The following is a 16,886-nucleotide window of genomic DNA, read 5'->3' on the forward strand; positions in this document are numbered from 1 at the left end:
CCAAGGAGAAGCGGCCGGCGATGAAATGGTAAACTCCAACTGCCCAATGCGATTTCTGAATTCGGATGTGTGGTTTAGTTAAAAGAGTAATGCTAGACCTACAAAAACTTACAAAAGTTTATTTAACCTTTCAAACTAACTCTTCTCTCCCCTCCATCCGTTCCTAAATATAGGTCTTTTTAGAGATTGTACTAGTGGACTACATGCGAAGCAAAATGAGTGAATCTACATTCTAAAATATGTTTATATATATCCGTATGTAGTCTTCTAGTGAAATCTTCAAAACTACTTATATTTAGGAACGAAGGGAGTAAAATCTTTAAGTAAACATTTGTAGGTGTAGCATTACTCGAGTTAAAACTAGCCTTTAGCCCCGCTGTCCCAAGAATCAGAATCACACACTGGCTTCGTTACATCAGGAATTTTGTTTGACGGTTGTGCTTCTTGATACGAATGTTATTATCACACCCTACAGCTAACTGAGCCATCAGCTCACCACGCACGCCTAAATTCAGACGTTGCAATCCACGTTACCCAACCAAACATAGCCATATCGACAGCACCAACGCTCTACCGTCACCTCCCGTCGTGGTACTCGCAGCCGGCGGCGACGCCGCGGGCGGGCTTGCCGAGGTGGGCCTCGCGGACGTCGAGGCGGCAGACGCCCCGGCGGTAGAACTTGGAGCGGAGGAGGAGGCCGAGGATGTGCGCGCGCGCCCGGAGCACGAAGGCCAGCCTGACGGGCACCACCGCGGGGCCGAGGCGGCCGTTGTTGGGCTTGCTGTGCAGGTTGGCGCCGGCGCCGTAGAGCGGGACCTGCTTCCCCACCACGGACACCGTCACCACCCGCCCGCTCTTCCTCGCCTGGTAGAACTCCTTCATCTGCATGCACAAACCACAAACACGACGCGGACGCTTCGTCAGTCATGCATTGCAAACCCAAGGAAAATTGTAAGCAGATTGACTGCAGGTAATTTTTGCTGCGGCCTTTTACCGTCTTGTCCAGAAACCAGGAGCAAGAATGTACTTGCCACGGATAACACCGTACTAATAATTACCCGGAGCAAAAGTCCATGATGGGGGGCTGGCTTTTGCCTGCGCACTGGGGGCCATCATCTTGTTGCCCGGCACAGGATTCCCTCCTCGCGAGCAGCAGGAGCAGAAAAGTGCACTGCCAAATTAACTACTAGGCCAAAGGCGTGATGTCTGAAACCGAGAAAAGCAGTAAAGGCGCGGCGTCCTTTGGATTGGAGGCGTCGTGAGAAAGATTGAACAGTCTCGTATTCGCATTGGCTCTTTGCCAGCGGCAGCAGCAGTAGCAGGCCGTGCTCTCCTCTCCAGTAGCCTGTGCGACTCTGGCGTGGCCTAGAGCACGCTGCAGCAGACACACTAGTCGTTCGTCCTCTTCTGTACCAGCACTCGCTCGCTGCAGACGACGCCGCGGCCTTGGTCACGAGGAGAGAGGAGTGCGTTCGTATCGGCTTGGCCTCCCTGACTTTGTCACGTGAACGCCATGCGGCCAGGAAGAGGAACGCTCCGGTCTCACCTCGCGGCTGGCTGCTCACGTTCTTGGGTAGTGTACTACTACTTGGACTTAATCACGTGCACTTCCCTATCGGTTTGAAGAAAACAAATTAAAAGCGCTACAGTAGTTGAGTCCCCTGCTGGTAAGATCCTTTGTTCCTTGTGAAGTGTGAATCACAACCACAAAGTCTTTGACAAGCCCTGGATCAGGACTGCCCAATGCATGGCTAGCCAGTTCAGAAATCATCTCATAGTCTGATCTGTCGAAGAAGCAGATGATATATGGCTACTTTCAATGCATCAGTGTTAAAATGAGATGATAAGCACATTAAAAAAATTAGCAACTAAAATTTCTAATGCATAGGTGTTTAACTTTCTGTACGAGATGAAGCATTGAAGCATTGGGAGTAACCTAGGGGTTGTTTGGTTCCTAGCCACACCCCACACTTTGCCACAACTTACCTTAGGCAAGTTTGACCAAGTTAAGTGAGTGTTTGGTTTTATCCACACCTAAGGCAAGCATTTTTTAATGAGTACTAAACCCCACATGTCATAGGCACAAAAAACATGACAAGATTCACTTAAGCAAGCCAATGTGTGGCTAACAATTTGAGCAACTCAAGTAAGGCAAGTGTGGCAAGTGTGACAAAAATAATATGGTAAGATATGACAAAGATAGTCACAATCCAAACAGCCCTCCATCGTCACAAAGTCACAACTACCAAAATGAAAGACGATATAGCTTTGGGCGTGTACTGCCACGAAAACGAATCTGGACAGCGACAAATAGGAAGGGAACAGGTGCGGCCGGGTTCTCCCGTTTGCTTTCTCCGGTACCTAGGCCACATGCTAAGTGGCACGCTTGTACTGGTTTCCTTTCCTTTAAAATGAAAAAGAATCTCTGCTCGACCATGGGAATGCTGAAAAGTGTAGACGCTACGTCTGCAAAAAAATCCACGGTCCATTTGAGGAAAATGATTATTAATCATGGTATGCTCCAAACAGACCATGACTAGACGACTAACGTTTTTGGAATGGAAAAGAAAAAACTGGCTCAAGTGCGCCAGCTATCAACCATTCAAATTCAACCTCAACCTCTCCGATTACTGCTATCTGGAAACAGCGGCATGTGGTCACCTTTTGTTCTTATCGCGTAAACAGCAATAACTAGGGTCAGATTCACAGCCTAATTAAGCCTGGGCGGCGTCGCGGAACGTAACGCTCACGCTCACATCGCCTTCCGGATTCCAGTCCAGGACAGCTGCTATTGGTAATGTATTGTGGATGCAAATGGAAATATGCAATGGTGGATACGTACGTTCCCGGTAGCGACGGTGAGGTCGTCGAAGAAGAGGTGGAAGGGCGCGGCGGTGACGTGGAGGCCGAAGAAGGTGCCCCGGTTGCGGAAGCGCAGCCTGACCGTCGCGTTGACCGACATCATCCTGGTGGGCACGCCCGTCCGGTCCGTCCCGCCCTGGATGTGGTACGACTCGAACACCACGCTCTGCAAAGGAGGAACACCGGCGCACTTGCACTTGTGAGAAAAAAAAAATTAAAGTCCATCCGCTCGACTCGATGTGCATGTTTCGAGTATGCATGTTGCCCTCGAAGTGCTACTGGCATGCTGGTGTGTGCCCAAATGCGCGGTTTGAAATTCAGAGTTTTCGTTGTGGTCGTTGGGAGGAATCACGCTCTAGTTATTGCGCTTGAAACAGAAGCTACAGCTTCTTCCTTGTCCTCACTCCTCAGAGCAGAAGAGGACGAATTCGACGCAAATGGTAGTAGTACGTATGGTGGTGGGTGACAGTTCAGGTCACTGAGGCCAAAGATGGTGGAGTGTAATGAAATGCATGCTAGCAGTAAATCCAAACGACGGTGCAAATTGTGTGGAAGAAAGAGTAGGCGGCTGAAATGCGTGATCTGCAGAGTGCCGGCGGCGAGTTTCTTTAGGAGATGATAAATGGTGGGAGCTTTGATAGTACGATGGAGGAAGCGGGTTGCGGGGAAGGGTGGGCGGCGGACCTTGACGTCGACGTGGGGCTTGTAGGACTTGCTCGCGCCCCACAGCACCAGCAAGAAGAAGGCGAAGACGGCGACGAACGCGAACGCCGCCAGGGCGTAGCACCTCCACGGCGACTGCGACCCGGGGCGGCCCCCGTCCTCCTCTTCGTCGTCGTCCCCGACGCTCCCGGCGCCGCTGCCGTGCCCGAGGCGGCGCCAGGGCACGGCCCCCGCTGCGCCGCCCGAGCGGAGCTGGTCGGAGAAGAGGAGGCGGCCGGTGGAGGACTCGCGGGAGTGGTGCATCGCGGCGCCCGAGTGGTGGAAGTGGTAGTGCAGCGGGGACTCGGCCGGGGTGGAGCCGGCGAGCGACATCTTGTCGGCCGCGGCGCCGGCGCCTCCGCCGCCGCCGCCGGAGGCCGCGACGTCCGGGTGGGAGGCGGCGGGGCTGTGGACGTAGTACGCCGGGCGGCGCGGGGAACGCGGCGGCGAGGACGGCGCCAGGCTCGTCACGTCGGAGTCCGTCTTGGCGTGCCGTGCCATCTTGGGAGCGGTGCGGTGCGGCGCAAAGCGGCGCGATGGGCGTGTCTTCTGGGATACGCTGCTTGTGGGAGAAGCGCAACGGGTTTGGGGCCTTCCGCTTGAACACGAAGGTTTTAAGTGGGGTTTGGAAACCATGCGTCAGTGCGTCAGTGGCGATAGACTGATGGAGCTCCAGCCCAGTGAGTAGTCTGTATAACCTATGAGCTGTCAAAAACAAAAATATTCCTGATTATAAGGCTTGTATGTATTCCTATATTTATAATTTAACCAAGATAAAATAAGTTGTATAGTTTAAAAATTATACCATTAAAAAGTAGACGGTCTGAAGTTTCTAATGACATATTTTTTGTGATATATAACTTGTATTACGATGACCTATTTGTCAACCTAGGGATACGCGTAAGACTTATAAAACGGAAAGGAGGTAGTATATAGGGTGTGAGAGCATTTATAGCCGGATCATTTATATCACTCTCAAACAAAGACCATCCGATTAGGCTGGTCGTAATGGTAGTAGTATCATACTCCGAGTAGGTAGTATCATGCATGCCAACTAGGCAATTTTAATGAGGTGGCATCGAATTAAATGAAGAAAAAGAGAGTTGAGTATCGTATTATGATATCGTATCATATTAAATGTTGTGCTATTATGTATCATGCATGGCAATAAAATATATATCCTAGTATGATACTAACATATGATACTATGCATTACGGGTGTAGTATCATACACTAGTATCATATGCATGATACTACTATATGATACTTCCCATTACAACCAGCCTTACTCATCACAAAATTTTGATCCACACGGACAATTTTAACGGCATCAAACGTCCAGACTGACCAATATCCCTTATATCCAACTCAAATATGAGGCGAATATGACCCTTGGACACGCCCATCACGTCGGCCTCACGATAAGGTCCCACGCAGATATGCTCGTTAACCCGACGGTCTGACGAACGTCTCGGTGTCGCTGTGTTGTGAAAGTCGCGTGGTGTCGTTCCAACTCACCACTTGAGGCAAAATCCGGCTATTTAAGCCACACGGCGTCCCCCGACCCTAGCACATCCACCTTCTCCCTCCATGCACCACCACCCGAGCCCGCCTCCCACGCTCTCCGGCAATGCCATGCCCCCTCGCCGTCACCACTTTCTTACGCCGGAGCACCGGCTGCAGGTCTGGGCGAGGTGGGAAGCCCAGATCGTCGTGTGGCTACCTCCGGATGTAGTGATCTGAAGGAGGAGGAAGAGGAGCAGGAGGAGGAGGAGTCGAAGCTTGAGGAGGGGGAGGAGCCGTAGCCGAAGGAGGACGAGAGGGACACTCGTGATGCGGATCTGTGCATGGAGCACCACACCATCCTCAACTCCATCTGCTCGAAGTCGGCTCCACAGGCGAGACGTCGTCGGCGGGAGGAGATGGAGACGGCAGGGGCTGCGGCGAAGGCGGCGCGAGCTGCGGCACAGGTGCTCGCCGACAAGGATGAGCCCAAGGACATCTCCCGCGACAAAGACCAGGGTGATACATAGTACATATGATTTTATTTTGCATGCTTTGTATGAATCTATGAGATCTAATATGAAAGACTCAAATGTGGACGGAGAGATTAAAGGACTGACCGGTCAGTACCCGCGGACACGTCTGCGAGCGTTTGAGGGCCCGGATTTGTAAACAGTGTGTGTGGATGCTCTTACACTAGTAGAAAACAGGATTTACGTTTGGATTATTAGTCTCGGTTTGCTCTTGAACCGGGACTAATGTGACCATTAGTCCTGGTTCATGAGGAATGCTTTTAGTCCTGGTTTATTAGGAACCTCTAGTCCCGGTTTGTGTTACCAACCGGGACTAAAGAAATGGTGGCAGGGTTTTGTCAGGCTGGGGTCCCTGCGAGGGCCATTAGTCCCGGTTGGTAATACAAACCGGGACTAGATATAGGTTTTTAGTCCCGGTTTGGTATCACCAGATATAGGTTTTTAGTCCCGGAATGTTTCACCAACCGGGACTAAAAGTATCCCTATATATACTGCTTCGTCCGACCCGAGCCGAAGCTCTTTGTTTTCCCCTTTCTCTCCTCTATTTTCTTGCCTTGCTTGAGTTCATCCTCCATTTTTCCACATATGTGTCAAGATTTGAGGCACCCCATCCAATCCAAGTGTTCACAAAGGTTAGCAACTTTGTCCTTTCATCTCTCATTGCTAAATGCTCCATAATTATATAGTGATTTGTGGGTTTTAGTTTGGGAGTAATTATGTGGGAGTTTATTTGATTTATATGCAATATGAGCTCAGATTAACTTCTTAGATTGAATATGTGTAGGTGCGGTTTATGTTGGGGAACGTTGCATGGGAAACAAAAAAAATCCTACGCACACGAAGACCTATCATGGTGATGTTCATCTACGAGAGGAGATTAGATCCGCATACCCTTGTAGATCGCTAAGTGGGAAGCGTTAAGAAACGCGGTTGATGTAGTGGTACAGATTCGTGATTCAAATCACTGTCGTCCCACGATCCGTTCCGATCTAGCGCCGAATGGATGACACCTCCGCGTTCAGCACACGTACAACTCAATGACGATCTAGGCCTTCTTGATCCAGCAAGAGAGTCGGAGAAGTAGATGAGTTCTCTAGCAACGCGACGGCGCTCCGGTGGTGGTGATGATCTACTCATGCAGGGCTTCGCCCGAGCTCCGCAAAAATCCGATCTAGAGGAAGAACTACGTGGTATAGGTTTGAGTTGCACGTGGCAAAGTTATGTCTCAAAAAGCCCTAAACCACCAATATATATAGGAGGAGGGGAGGGGCTAGCCTTGGGGCTCAAGGGAGCCCCAAGGGCGCCGGCCGAGTGGGAGGATGTGGACTCCCACCCCAATTCGGTTTGGGAGAAGGAGTCCCCTCCTTCCTTCCCACCTCCGTCTTTCCTTGTTTTTTCTTTTCTTTTGGTCTTTTCCACTTGTGGCGCCATGGCCCTATTGGGCTGGCCTCACCAGCCCACTAAGGGCTCGTGCACCACCCTAGGGTCACTTGGCTCACTCCCGGGTGGGTGGGCCCCTCCCGGTGAATACCCGGAACCCATTCATCACTTCCGGTACACTGTCGGTAATGCCTGAAACTTTCCGGCAACCAAATGAAACCATCCTATATATCAATCTTCATTTCCGGACCATTCTGGAAACCCTCGTGACGTCTGTGATCTCATCCGGGACTCTGAACAACATTCGGTAACCACACATATAACTCAACTATACTAAAATATCATCGAACCTTAAGTGTGCAGACCCTGCGGGTTCGAGAACTATGTAGACATGACCTGAGACACTCCTCGGTCAATATCCAATAGCGGGACCTGGATGTCCATATTGGATCCTACATATTCTACGAAGATTTTGTCGGTTGAAACTCTCTGCCAAGGATTCAAATAATCCCGTATGTCATTCCCTTTGTCCTTCGGTATGTTACTTGCCCGAGATTCGATCGTCGGTATCCATATACCTATTTCAATCTCGTTACCGGTAAGTCTCTTTACTCATTCCGTAATACAAGATCCCGTGACCTACACTTGAGTCACATTGCTTGCAAGGCTTGTTTGTGATGTCGTATTACCGAGTGGGCCCCGAGATACCTCTCCGTCACACGGAGTGACAAATCCCAGTCTTGATCCATGCTAACTCAACGGACACCTTCGGAGATATCTGTAGAGAACCTTTATAGTCACCCGGTAATGTTGTGACGTTTGATACACACAAGGTATTCCTTCGGTGTGAGTGAGTTACATGATCTCATGGTCATAGGAATGAACACTTGACATGCAGAAAACAATAGCAATAAAATGACACGGTCACATGCTACGGTCATAGTTTGGGTCTAGTCCATCACATGATTCTCCTAATGATGTGATCCAGTTATCAAGTGACAACACTTGCGTATGGTTAGAAAAACTTAACCATCCTTGATCAACTGGCTAGCCAACTAGAAGCTTGCTAGGGACATTGTTTTGTCTATATATCCACACATGTATATATGCTTTCATTCAATACAATTAGAGCATGGATAATAAACGATTATCTTGAAACATGAAATATAATAACTATTTTATCATTGCCTCTGGGGCCTATTTCCAATAGTCTCCCACTTGCACTAGATTCAATAATCTAGTCCTCAAATCGCTATGTGATTTACATTGTAATGAATCTAACACCCATACAGTTCTGGTGTTGATCATGTTTTGCCCGTGGAAGAGGTTTAGTCAACGGATCTGCTACATTCAGATCCATGTGCACTTTGCAAATATTTACATCATCTCCTTCGACGTAGTCGCGGATGAGGTTGAAGCGTCATTTGATGTGTCTGGTCTTCTTGTGAAACCTTGGTTTCTTTGCTAAAGCTATGGCACCAGTGTTGTCACAGAGCAGAGTTATTGGATTTAGTGCGCTCGACACAACTCTAAGATCCGTCATGAACTGCTTCATCCATACACTCTCCTTAGCTGCCTCCGAGGCAGCCATGTACTGTGCTTCACTTGTAGAATTTGCTACGACGCTTTGCTTGAAACTGCACCAGCTTAGCGCACCCCCATTAAGAATAAATATGTATCCAGTTTGAGACTTAGAGTCATCCGGATCAATGTCAAAGCTTGCGTCGACGTAACCCTTTACGACGAGCTCTTCGTCACCTCCATAAACGAGAAACATTTCCTTAGTCCTTTTCAAGTACTTCAGAATATTCTTGATCGCCGTCAAGTGATCCATTCCTGGATTACTTTGAAACCTGCCTTCCATACTTATTGCCAGGCTGACGTTCGGTCTAGTGCACAACATTGCATACATGATAGACCCTATGGCTGAAGCATATGGGACGATACTCATCCTTTCTCTATCTTCCGCAGTTACTGGACACCGAGTCTTACTCAATTTTATACCTTGTAATACTTGCAAGAACCCCTTCTTGGACTGTTCCATTTTGAACTTCTTCAAAACTTTATCAAGGTACGTGCTTTGTGAAAGTCCTATCAAGTGTCTCGATCTATCCCTATAGATCTTAATGCCTAGAATGTAAGCAGCTTCTGCTAGGTCCTTCATTGAGAAACACTTGTTTAAGTAATCTTTTACGCTCTCGAAAAACTCCACATTGTTTCCAATCAGCAATATGTCATCTACATATAATATTAGAAACGCCACAGAGCTCCCACTCACTTTCTTGTAAATACAAGATTTTCCAACAACTTGTATAAACCCAAACTTCATCAAAGCGCTTATTCCAACTCTGAGATGCTTGCACCAGTCCATAAATGGATCGATGGAGCTTGCATACTTTGTTAGCATTCTCTGGATCAACAAAACCTTCGGGTTGCATCATATACAACTCTTCCTTAAGAAAACCGTTAAGGAACGTCGTTTTGACATCCATCTGCCAGATTTCATAATCTAAAATTGCAGCTATTGCTAACATGATTCGGACGGACTTAAGCATCACTACCGGTGAGAATGTCCCATCGTAGTCAACTCCTTGAACTTGTGAAAAAACCCTTTGCCACAAGTCGAGCTTTATAAACGGTCACATTACCGTCTACGTATGTCTTCTTCTTGAAGATCCATTTGTTCTGAATAGCCTTGCGGCCTTGAGGTAATACTTCCAAGGTCCACACTTTGTTTTCATACATAGATCCTATCTCGGACTTCATAGCCTCCAGCCATTTGTTGGAATCCGGGCCCACCATTGCTTCTTCATAATTAGCAAGTTCATTGTTTTCTAACAACATAATTGATAAGACAAGATTACCGTACCACGCAGGAGCAGTACGTGATCTTGTCGACCTGCGAGGTCCGATGGGAACTTGATCAGAAGTTTCATGATCATCATCATTAACTTCCTCCTCAACCGGCGTCGCTTCGACATAAGTTTCACCTTGCCCTGCGCCACCATCTAGAGGGATTAGAGGTTCGACAACCTCATCAAGTTCTATCTTCCTCCCACTCAATTCTTTCGAGAGAAACTCCTTCTCAAGAAAAGCTCCGTTCTTAGCAACAAATACTTTGCCCTCGGATTTGAGATAGAAGGTGTACCCAACTATCTCCTTTGGGTAACCTATGAAGACGCACTTTTCCGCTTTGGATTCCAGATTTTCAGGCTAAAGCTTTTTGACATAAGCATCACATCCCCAAACTTTAAGAAATGACAACTTTGGCCTCTTGCCATGCCATAGTTCGTATGGTGTCGTCTCAACGGATTTTGATGGTGCCCTATTTAAAGTGAATGCAGTTGTCTCTAATGCATAACCCCAAAATGATAAGGGCAAATCGATAAGAGACATCATAGATCGCACCATTTCTAACAAAGTACAATTACGACGTTCGGACACACCATTACGCTGTGGTGTTCCAGGCGGTGTCAACTGTGAAATGATTCCACATTGTCTTAAGTGAGCACCAAACTCGAAACTCAGATACTCACCCTCATGATCAGAACGTAGGAACTTGATCTTCTTGTTACGATGATTTTCAACTTCACTCTGAAATTGCTTGAACTTTTTCAAACGTTTCAGACTTGTGCTTCATCCTGTAGATATATCCATGTCTACTCAAATTGTCAGTGAAGGTGAGAAAATAACGATATCCACCACGCGCCTCCACACTCATCGGACCACACACATCGTATGTATGATCTCCAACAAGTCACTTGCACGCTCCATTGTTCCGGAGAACGGAGTCTTAGTCATCTTGCCCATGAGGCATGGTTCGCACGTGTCAAGTGATTCAAAATCAAGTGACTCCAAAAGCCCATCGCAATGGAGTTTCTTCATGCGCTTTACACCAATATGACCTAAGCGGCAGTGCCATAAAAACATGGCGCTATCATTGTTAACTCTACATCTTTTGGTCTCAATGTTATGTATATGTGTAGCTTCACTATCAAGATTCAATATGAACAATCCTCTCACATTGGGTGCATGACCATAAAAGATATTACTCATAGAAATAGAACAACCATTATTCTCTGACTTAAACGAGTAACCCTCTCGCAATAAACAAGATCCAGATATAATGTTCATGCTTAATGCAGACACTAAATCAAAATTATTTAAGTTCATAACTAATCCTCATGGTAATTGAAGTGAGACTGTGTCGATGGCGATTGCATCAACCTTGGAACCATTTCCCACGCGCATCGTCACTTAATCCTTCGCCAGCCTTCGTTTATTCCGCAGTTCCTGCTTCGAGTTGCAAATATGAGCAACATAACCGGTATCAAATACCCACGCACTACTACGAGAGTTGGTTAAGTACACATCAATAACATGCATATCAAATATACCTGATTTCTCTTTGGCCGCCTTCTTATCAGCCAAATACTTGGGGCAGTTGCGCTTCCAGTGATCCATTCCCTTGCAATAATAACACTCTGTTTTCGGCTTAGGTCCAGCCTTGGGTTTCTTCGTTGGATTGGCACTAGGCTTGTCGCTCTGCTTGGAGTTACCCTTCTTGCCTTTGTCGTTTCTCTTGAAACCAGTGGTCTTATTGACCATCAACATTTGATGTTCTTTCCGGAGTTCTGACTCTCCGACTTTCAGCATCGCGAATAACTCGTCGGGTGACTTGTTCATCCCTTGCATGTTATAGTTCAACACAAAGCTCTTATAGCTAGGTGACAGTGATTGAAGAATTCTGTCAGTGATAGCTTCTTGCGGGATTTCAATCCCCAGCTCAGCTAGACGGTTTGAGTACCCAAATATTTTGAGCACATGTTCACTGACAGACAAATTCTCCTCCATCTTGCAAGCATAGAATTTATCACAGGTCTCAGACCTCTCGATCCGGGCGTTCTTCTGAAAGATGAACTTCAACTCCTGGAACGTCTCATATGCTCCATGACTCACAAAGTGACGTTGAAGTCCTGGTTCTAAGCCATACAAGACTGCACATTGAACTATTGAGTAGTCTTCCTTACATGATTGCCAAGCGTTCGAAACATCTTGGTCAGACGTAGCGGGTGGTTCATCTCCTAGCGCAACATCAAGGACATAATTATTTTTCCCAGCTTGTAGGATGAGCCTAAGATTACGTGCCCTGTCTACAAAGTTGCTTCCATCATCTTTGAACTTAGCTTTCTCTAGGAACGTATTGAAATTCAGGGTTGCTACTGCGTGAGCCATTGATCTACAACATAAAATATCACAAAGTGGACTTAGACTATGTTCAAGATAATTAGAGTTTAACTAATCAATTTACTTATTAAACTCCCTCTCAAAAAGTACATATCTCTAGTCATTTGAGTGGTACATGATCCAAATCCACTAACTCAAGTCCGATCATCACGTGAGTTGAGTATAGATTCAGTGGTAAGCACCTCTATGCTAATCATATCAACTATATGATTCATGCTTGACCTTTCGGTCTCTTGTGTTCCGAGGTCATATCTGCACATGCTAGGCTCGTCAAGTTTAACCCGAGTGTTCCGCGTGTACAACTATTTTGCACCCGTTGTTTGTGAACGTTGAGTCTATCACACCCAATCATCACGTGGTGTCTCGAAACGACGAACTGTCACAACGGTGCACAGTCGGGGAGAACACAATTTCATCTTGAAATTTTAGTGAGAGATCACCTTATAATGCTACCGTCGTTCTAAGCAAATAAGGTGCATAAAAGGATTAACATCACATGCAATTCATAAGTGACATGATATGGCCATGATCTTGTGCTTCTTGATCTCCATCACCAAAGCATCGGCATGATCTTCTTGTCACCGGCGCTACACCATGATATCCATCATCATGATCTCCATCATCGTGTCGCCATCAAGGCTGTCGTGCTATCTATGCTATTACTACTAAAGCTATGACCTAGCGATATAGTAAACGCATCTGCAAACACAAACGTTAGTTTAAAGACAACCCTATGGCTCCTGCCAGTTGCCGTAGCATCGACGTGCAAGTCAATATTAACTATTACAACATGATCATCTCATACATCCAATATATCACATCATGTCTTTGGCCATATCACATCACAAGCATACCCTGCAAAAACAAGTTAGACGTCCTCTAATTTGTTGTTGCATATTTTACGTGGTTGCTATGGGTACCTAGTATTATCGCATCGTACTTACGCAAAAACCACAACGGAGATGTGCAAATTGCTATTTAACCTCTCTCCAAGGACCGCCTTGGTCAAATCCAACTCAACTAAACTTGAAGAAACCGACACCCGCGAGTCATCTTTATGCAACGAGTCGCATGTCAGTCGATGAAACCAGTCTCTCGTAAGCGTACGAGTAATGTCGGTCTGGGCCGCTTCAATCCAACAATACTGCCGAATCGAGAAAAGAATAAGTAGGGAAGCAAATCGAACATCAATGCCCACAAAACCTTTTGTGTTCTACTCGATATAACGTCTACGCATGAACCTAGCTCATGATGCCACTGTTGGGGAATGTTGCATGGGAAACAAAAAAATTCCTACGCACACGAAGACCTATCATGGTGATGTTCATCTACGAGAGGAGATTAGATCCACATAACCTTGTAGATCTCTAAGTAGGAAGTGTTAAGAAACGCGGTTGATGTAGTGGTACAACTTTGTGGTTAAAATCACCATCATCCCACGATCCGTCCCATGATCCATTCCGATCTAGCGCTGAACGGAGAGAACCTCCGCGTTCAGCACATGTATAGCTCGATGACGATCTCGGCCTTCTTGATCCAGCAAGAGAGACGGAGAAGTAGATGAGTTCTCCGGCAGTGTGACGGTGCTCTGGTGGTGGTGATGATCTACTCCTGCAGGGCTCCATCTGAGCTCCGCAGAAATCCGATCTAGAGGAAGAACTACGTGGTATAGGTTTGAGTTGCACGTGGCAAAGTTGTGTCTCAAAAAGCCCTAAACCGCCAATATATATAGGAGGAGGGGAGGGGCTAGCCTTGGGGCTCAAGGGACCCCTAAGGGCGCCGGCCGAGTGGGACGAGGTGGACTCCCACCCCAATTCATTTTCGGAGAAGGAGTCCCCTCCTTCCTTCCCACCTCCCTCTTTCCTTGTTTTTTCTTTTCTTTTGGTATTTTCCACTTGTGGTGCCATGGCTCTATTGGGCTGGCCTCACCAGCCCATTAAGGGCTGGTGCGCCACCCTAGGGTCATTAGGCTCACTCCCAGGTGGGTGGGCCCCTCCCGGTTAATACCCGGAACCCATTCGTCACTCCCGGTACACTGCCGGTAATGCCCGAAACTTTCCAGTGACCAAATGAAACCATCCTATATATCAATCTTCGTTTCTGGACCATTCCGGAAACCCTCGTGACGTCCGTGATCTCATACAAGACTCTGAACAACATTTGGTAACCACACATATAACTCAACTATACTAAAACATCATTGAACCTTAAGTGTGCAGACCCTGCGGGTTCGAGAACTATGTAGACATGACCTGAGACACTCGGCCAATATCCAATAGCGGGACCTGGATGTCCATATTGGATCCTACATATTCTACGAAGATCTTATTGGTTGAACCTCTGTGCCAAGGATTCATATAATCCCGTATGTCATTCCCTTTGTCCTTCGGTATGTTACTGGCCCGAGATTCGATCATCGGTAACCGTATACCTATTTCAATCTCGTTACCGGTAAGTATCTTTACTCCTTCCGTAATACAAGATCACGTGACCTACACTTGAGTCACATTGCTTGCAAGGCTTGTTTGTGATGTCGTATTATCGAGTGGGCCCCGAGATACCTCTCCGTCACACGGAGTGACAAATCCCAGTCTTGATCCATGCTAAGTCAACGGACACCTTTGGAGATACCTGTAGAGCACCTTTATATTCACCCAGTAACGTTGTGACGTTTGATACACACAAGGTATTCCTCCGGTGTCAATGAGTTACATGATCTCATGGTCATAGGAATGAATACTTGACACGCAAAAAACAATAGCAATAAAATGACATGATCACATGCTACGTTCATAGTTTGGGTCTAGTCCATCACATGATTCTCCTAATGATGTGATCCAGTTATCAAGTGACAACACTTGCGTATGGTCAGAAAACCTTAACCATCCTTGATTAACTGGCTAGCCAACTAGAGGCTTTATAGGGATATTGTTTTGTCTATATATCCACACATGAATCTATGCTTTCATTCAATACAATTATAGCATGGATAATAAACGATTATCTTGAAATAGGAAATATAATAATAACTATTTTATTATTGCCTCTAGGGCATATTTCCAACAGTTTACTTAGTGCCTTCACGTCTCCGTCCTAACCACCGTCGATCGCCCACACCGTCTCGCCGCCCGCACCACCTTGGTGATCCTCTTGTTCTTATCCTATTTATTCCAAAAAATCTTATTTTTGTATGATTTAGATAGTTTTCTTACTTGTATGATTTTGTTATACATAGTGTCATGGTCTTGATATCCGTCCCCGTCGGCCCTCGTCCGGTTTATGATTCGGATGTGGTATATTCTCTTTTATAACTATTTGTTGCATTTCTCGTTTATATGACAATTATTCCCATCAAGTTGACATAGATATTTTTATATAGGAGGTGTGTGAAGTGGAAATTGCAACCGACCCTCTTGTCGACAAGTTAAATTTTGTTGAAAAAATGAGTATTTGAAAGAAAAATTGAAATTAATTGAAAATGAGAAGATGAAATTGCAGTTGTATGTTGCCGATGTCGTCGATGATCACAAGATCAAGATGGATGCAATGCGCTTGAAGATTAGAAGGATTAGAAAATATGCCTTCATAAAGAGGCTTGGTATCACTATGTTGTTGGATCAATTGTTACATTAGTTGCGATCTTGATCACATTTGTTGTTGCATTTAAATGCTTTAGCAAGAAACTCTTCTATGTAGTTTTATGAGAATAAGTGTGTATGAACCTTATGTGTGAACTTGTATTAATTTGGTATTTTCAGTCTTGTGTAATGAAGATGAACCGGCAATGGATGTACGATGACCGACGCTCTCCCCAGTTCATTAATGGCTTGCACAGTTTTCTGCGTACGGAGGCAAACCACCGGGATGGTTTTATGTGTTGTCCTTGTGCTGTCTGTAAGAATGATAAAACTTACTCTAAGTCAAGAGTCATTCACGTCCACCTGTGTACGCCCGGTTTCATGTCCGACTATTACCGTTGGACCAATCACGGAAAAAGAGGGGTTCTAATGGAAGAGAATGAAGAAGAGGATGATGACGGCTATCTTCCGTTCCCTGAATACGATGGTACTACAATGGGGGAAGAAGCTGAAGTAGAGGCACCAGATGAGCCTGTTGATGATCTTGGTCGGGCCATTGCTGATGCAAAGAGAAACTGTGCAGGTGAAAAGGAGAAGCTGAAGTTGTAGAGCATGTTAGAGGATCATAAGAAATTGTTTTACCCAAATTGCGAAGATGACAAGAAGTACCACACTGGAATTGCTGCAATGGAAGGCATAGAATGGTGTATCTGACAAGGGTTTCGAAAATTTGCTGAAATTGTTAAAGAAAATGCTTCCAAAGGAGAACGAATTTCCCGACAGTACGTACGTGTGACAAGCCGGGACCGACGCTCTAGAAGATTCCCCTTTTATTCTTTCTTGTCATGTGGTTCGTGTATTGTCGCATAATCATTGCATCATCAGCATTGCATCGGCATCTCGTTGCCGCCAGTTTTCAAAACTTGCATCCGTTATTAGTTGTCGGTTCTCTCCGTTCTCGTCGTTGCCCGTTTTCAGCCTGACCACACACGCACGCGCCCGCGACATCGTTTAAATCCTGTTTTTAAAAGCGTGTGTAAAACTTTCTCTGATTGGGTGGAAACTCGGCGTGCGGTCTTAT

General features: G+C 46.2%; 1 protein-coding gene across 1 annotated transcript; it reads right to left on the reverse strand.

Moving 5' to 3' along the window:
- Positions 1-318: 318 nt before the first annotated feature.
- Positions 319-4,260, reverse strand: LOC123404221. The gene is made up of 3 exons (XM_045098133.1): positions 3,547-4,260; positions 2,843-3,028; positions 319-882 (listed from the first exon to the last, which is right to left on the reverse strand). The coding sequence occupies exons 1-3, from the start codon at positions 4,198-4,200 to the stop codon at positions 577-579; spliced, it is 1,146 nt and encodes a 381-aa protein (XP_044954068.1). The 5' UTR covers positions 4,201-4,260; the 3' UTR covers positions 319-576.
- Between the last annotated feature and the right edge of the window lie 12,626 nt (positions 4,261-16,886).

Source organism: Hordeum vulgare, chromosome 6H (assembly GCF_904849725.1).
Source record: "Hordeum vulgare subsp. vulgare chromosome 6H, MorexV3_pseudomolecules_assembly, whole genome shotgun sequence".
NCBI classification, from domain to species: domain Eukaryota; kingdom Viridiplantae; phylum Streptophyta; class Magnoliopsida; order Poales; family Poaceae; genus Hordeum; species Hordeum vulgare.

What these genes read in the sequence shown, in the direction of transcription:
- LOC123404221 (XM_045098133.1), bottom strand. Translation starts at nt 4,200, where the DNA reads ATGGTTTCCAAACCCCACTTAAAACCTTCGTGTTCAAGCGGAAGGCCC. An exon ending in AGCCCCACGTCGACGTCAAG is followed by an intron (nt 3,029 to 3,546) that starts GTCCGCCGCCCA and finishes CCTCCTTTGCAG; the next exon opens with AGCGTGGTGTTCGAGTCGTA. An exon ending in TCACCGTCGCTACCGGGAAC is followed by an intron (nt 883 to 2,842) that starts GTACGTATCCAC and finishes TTGTGCATGCAG; the next exon opens with ATGAAGGAGTTCTACCAGGC.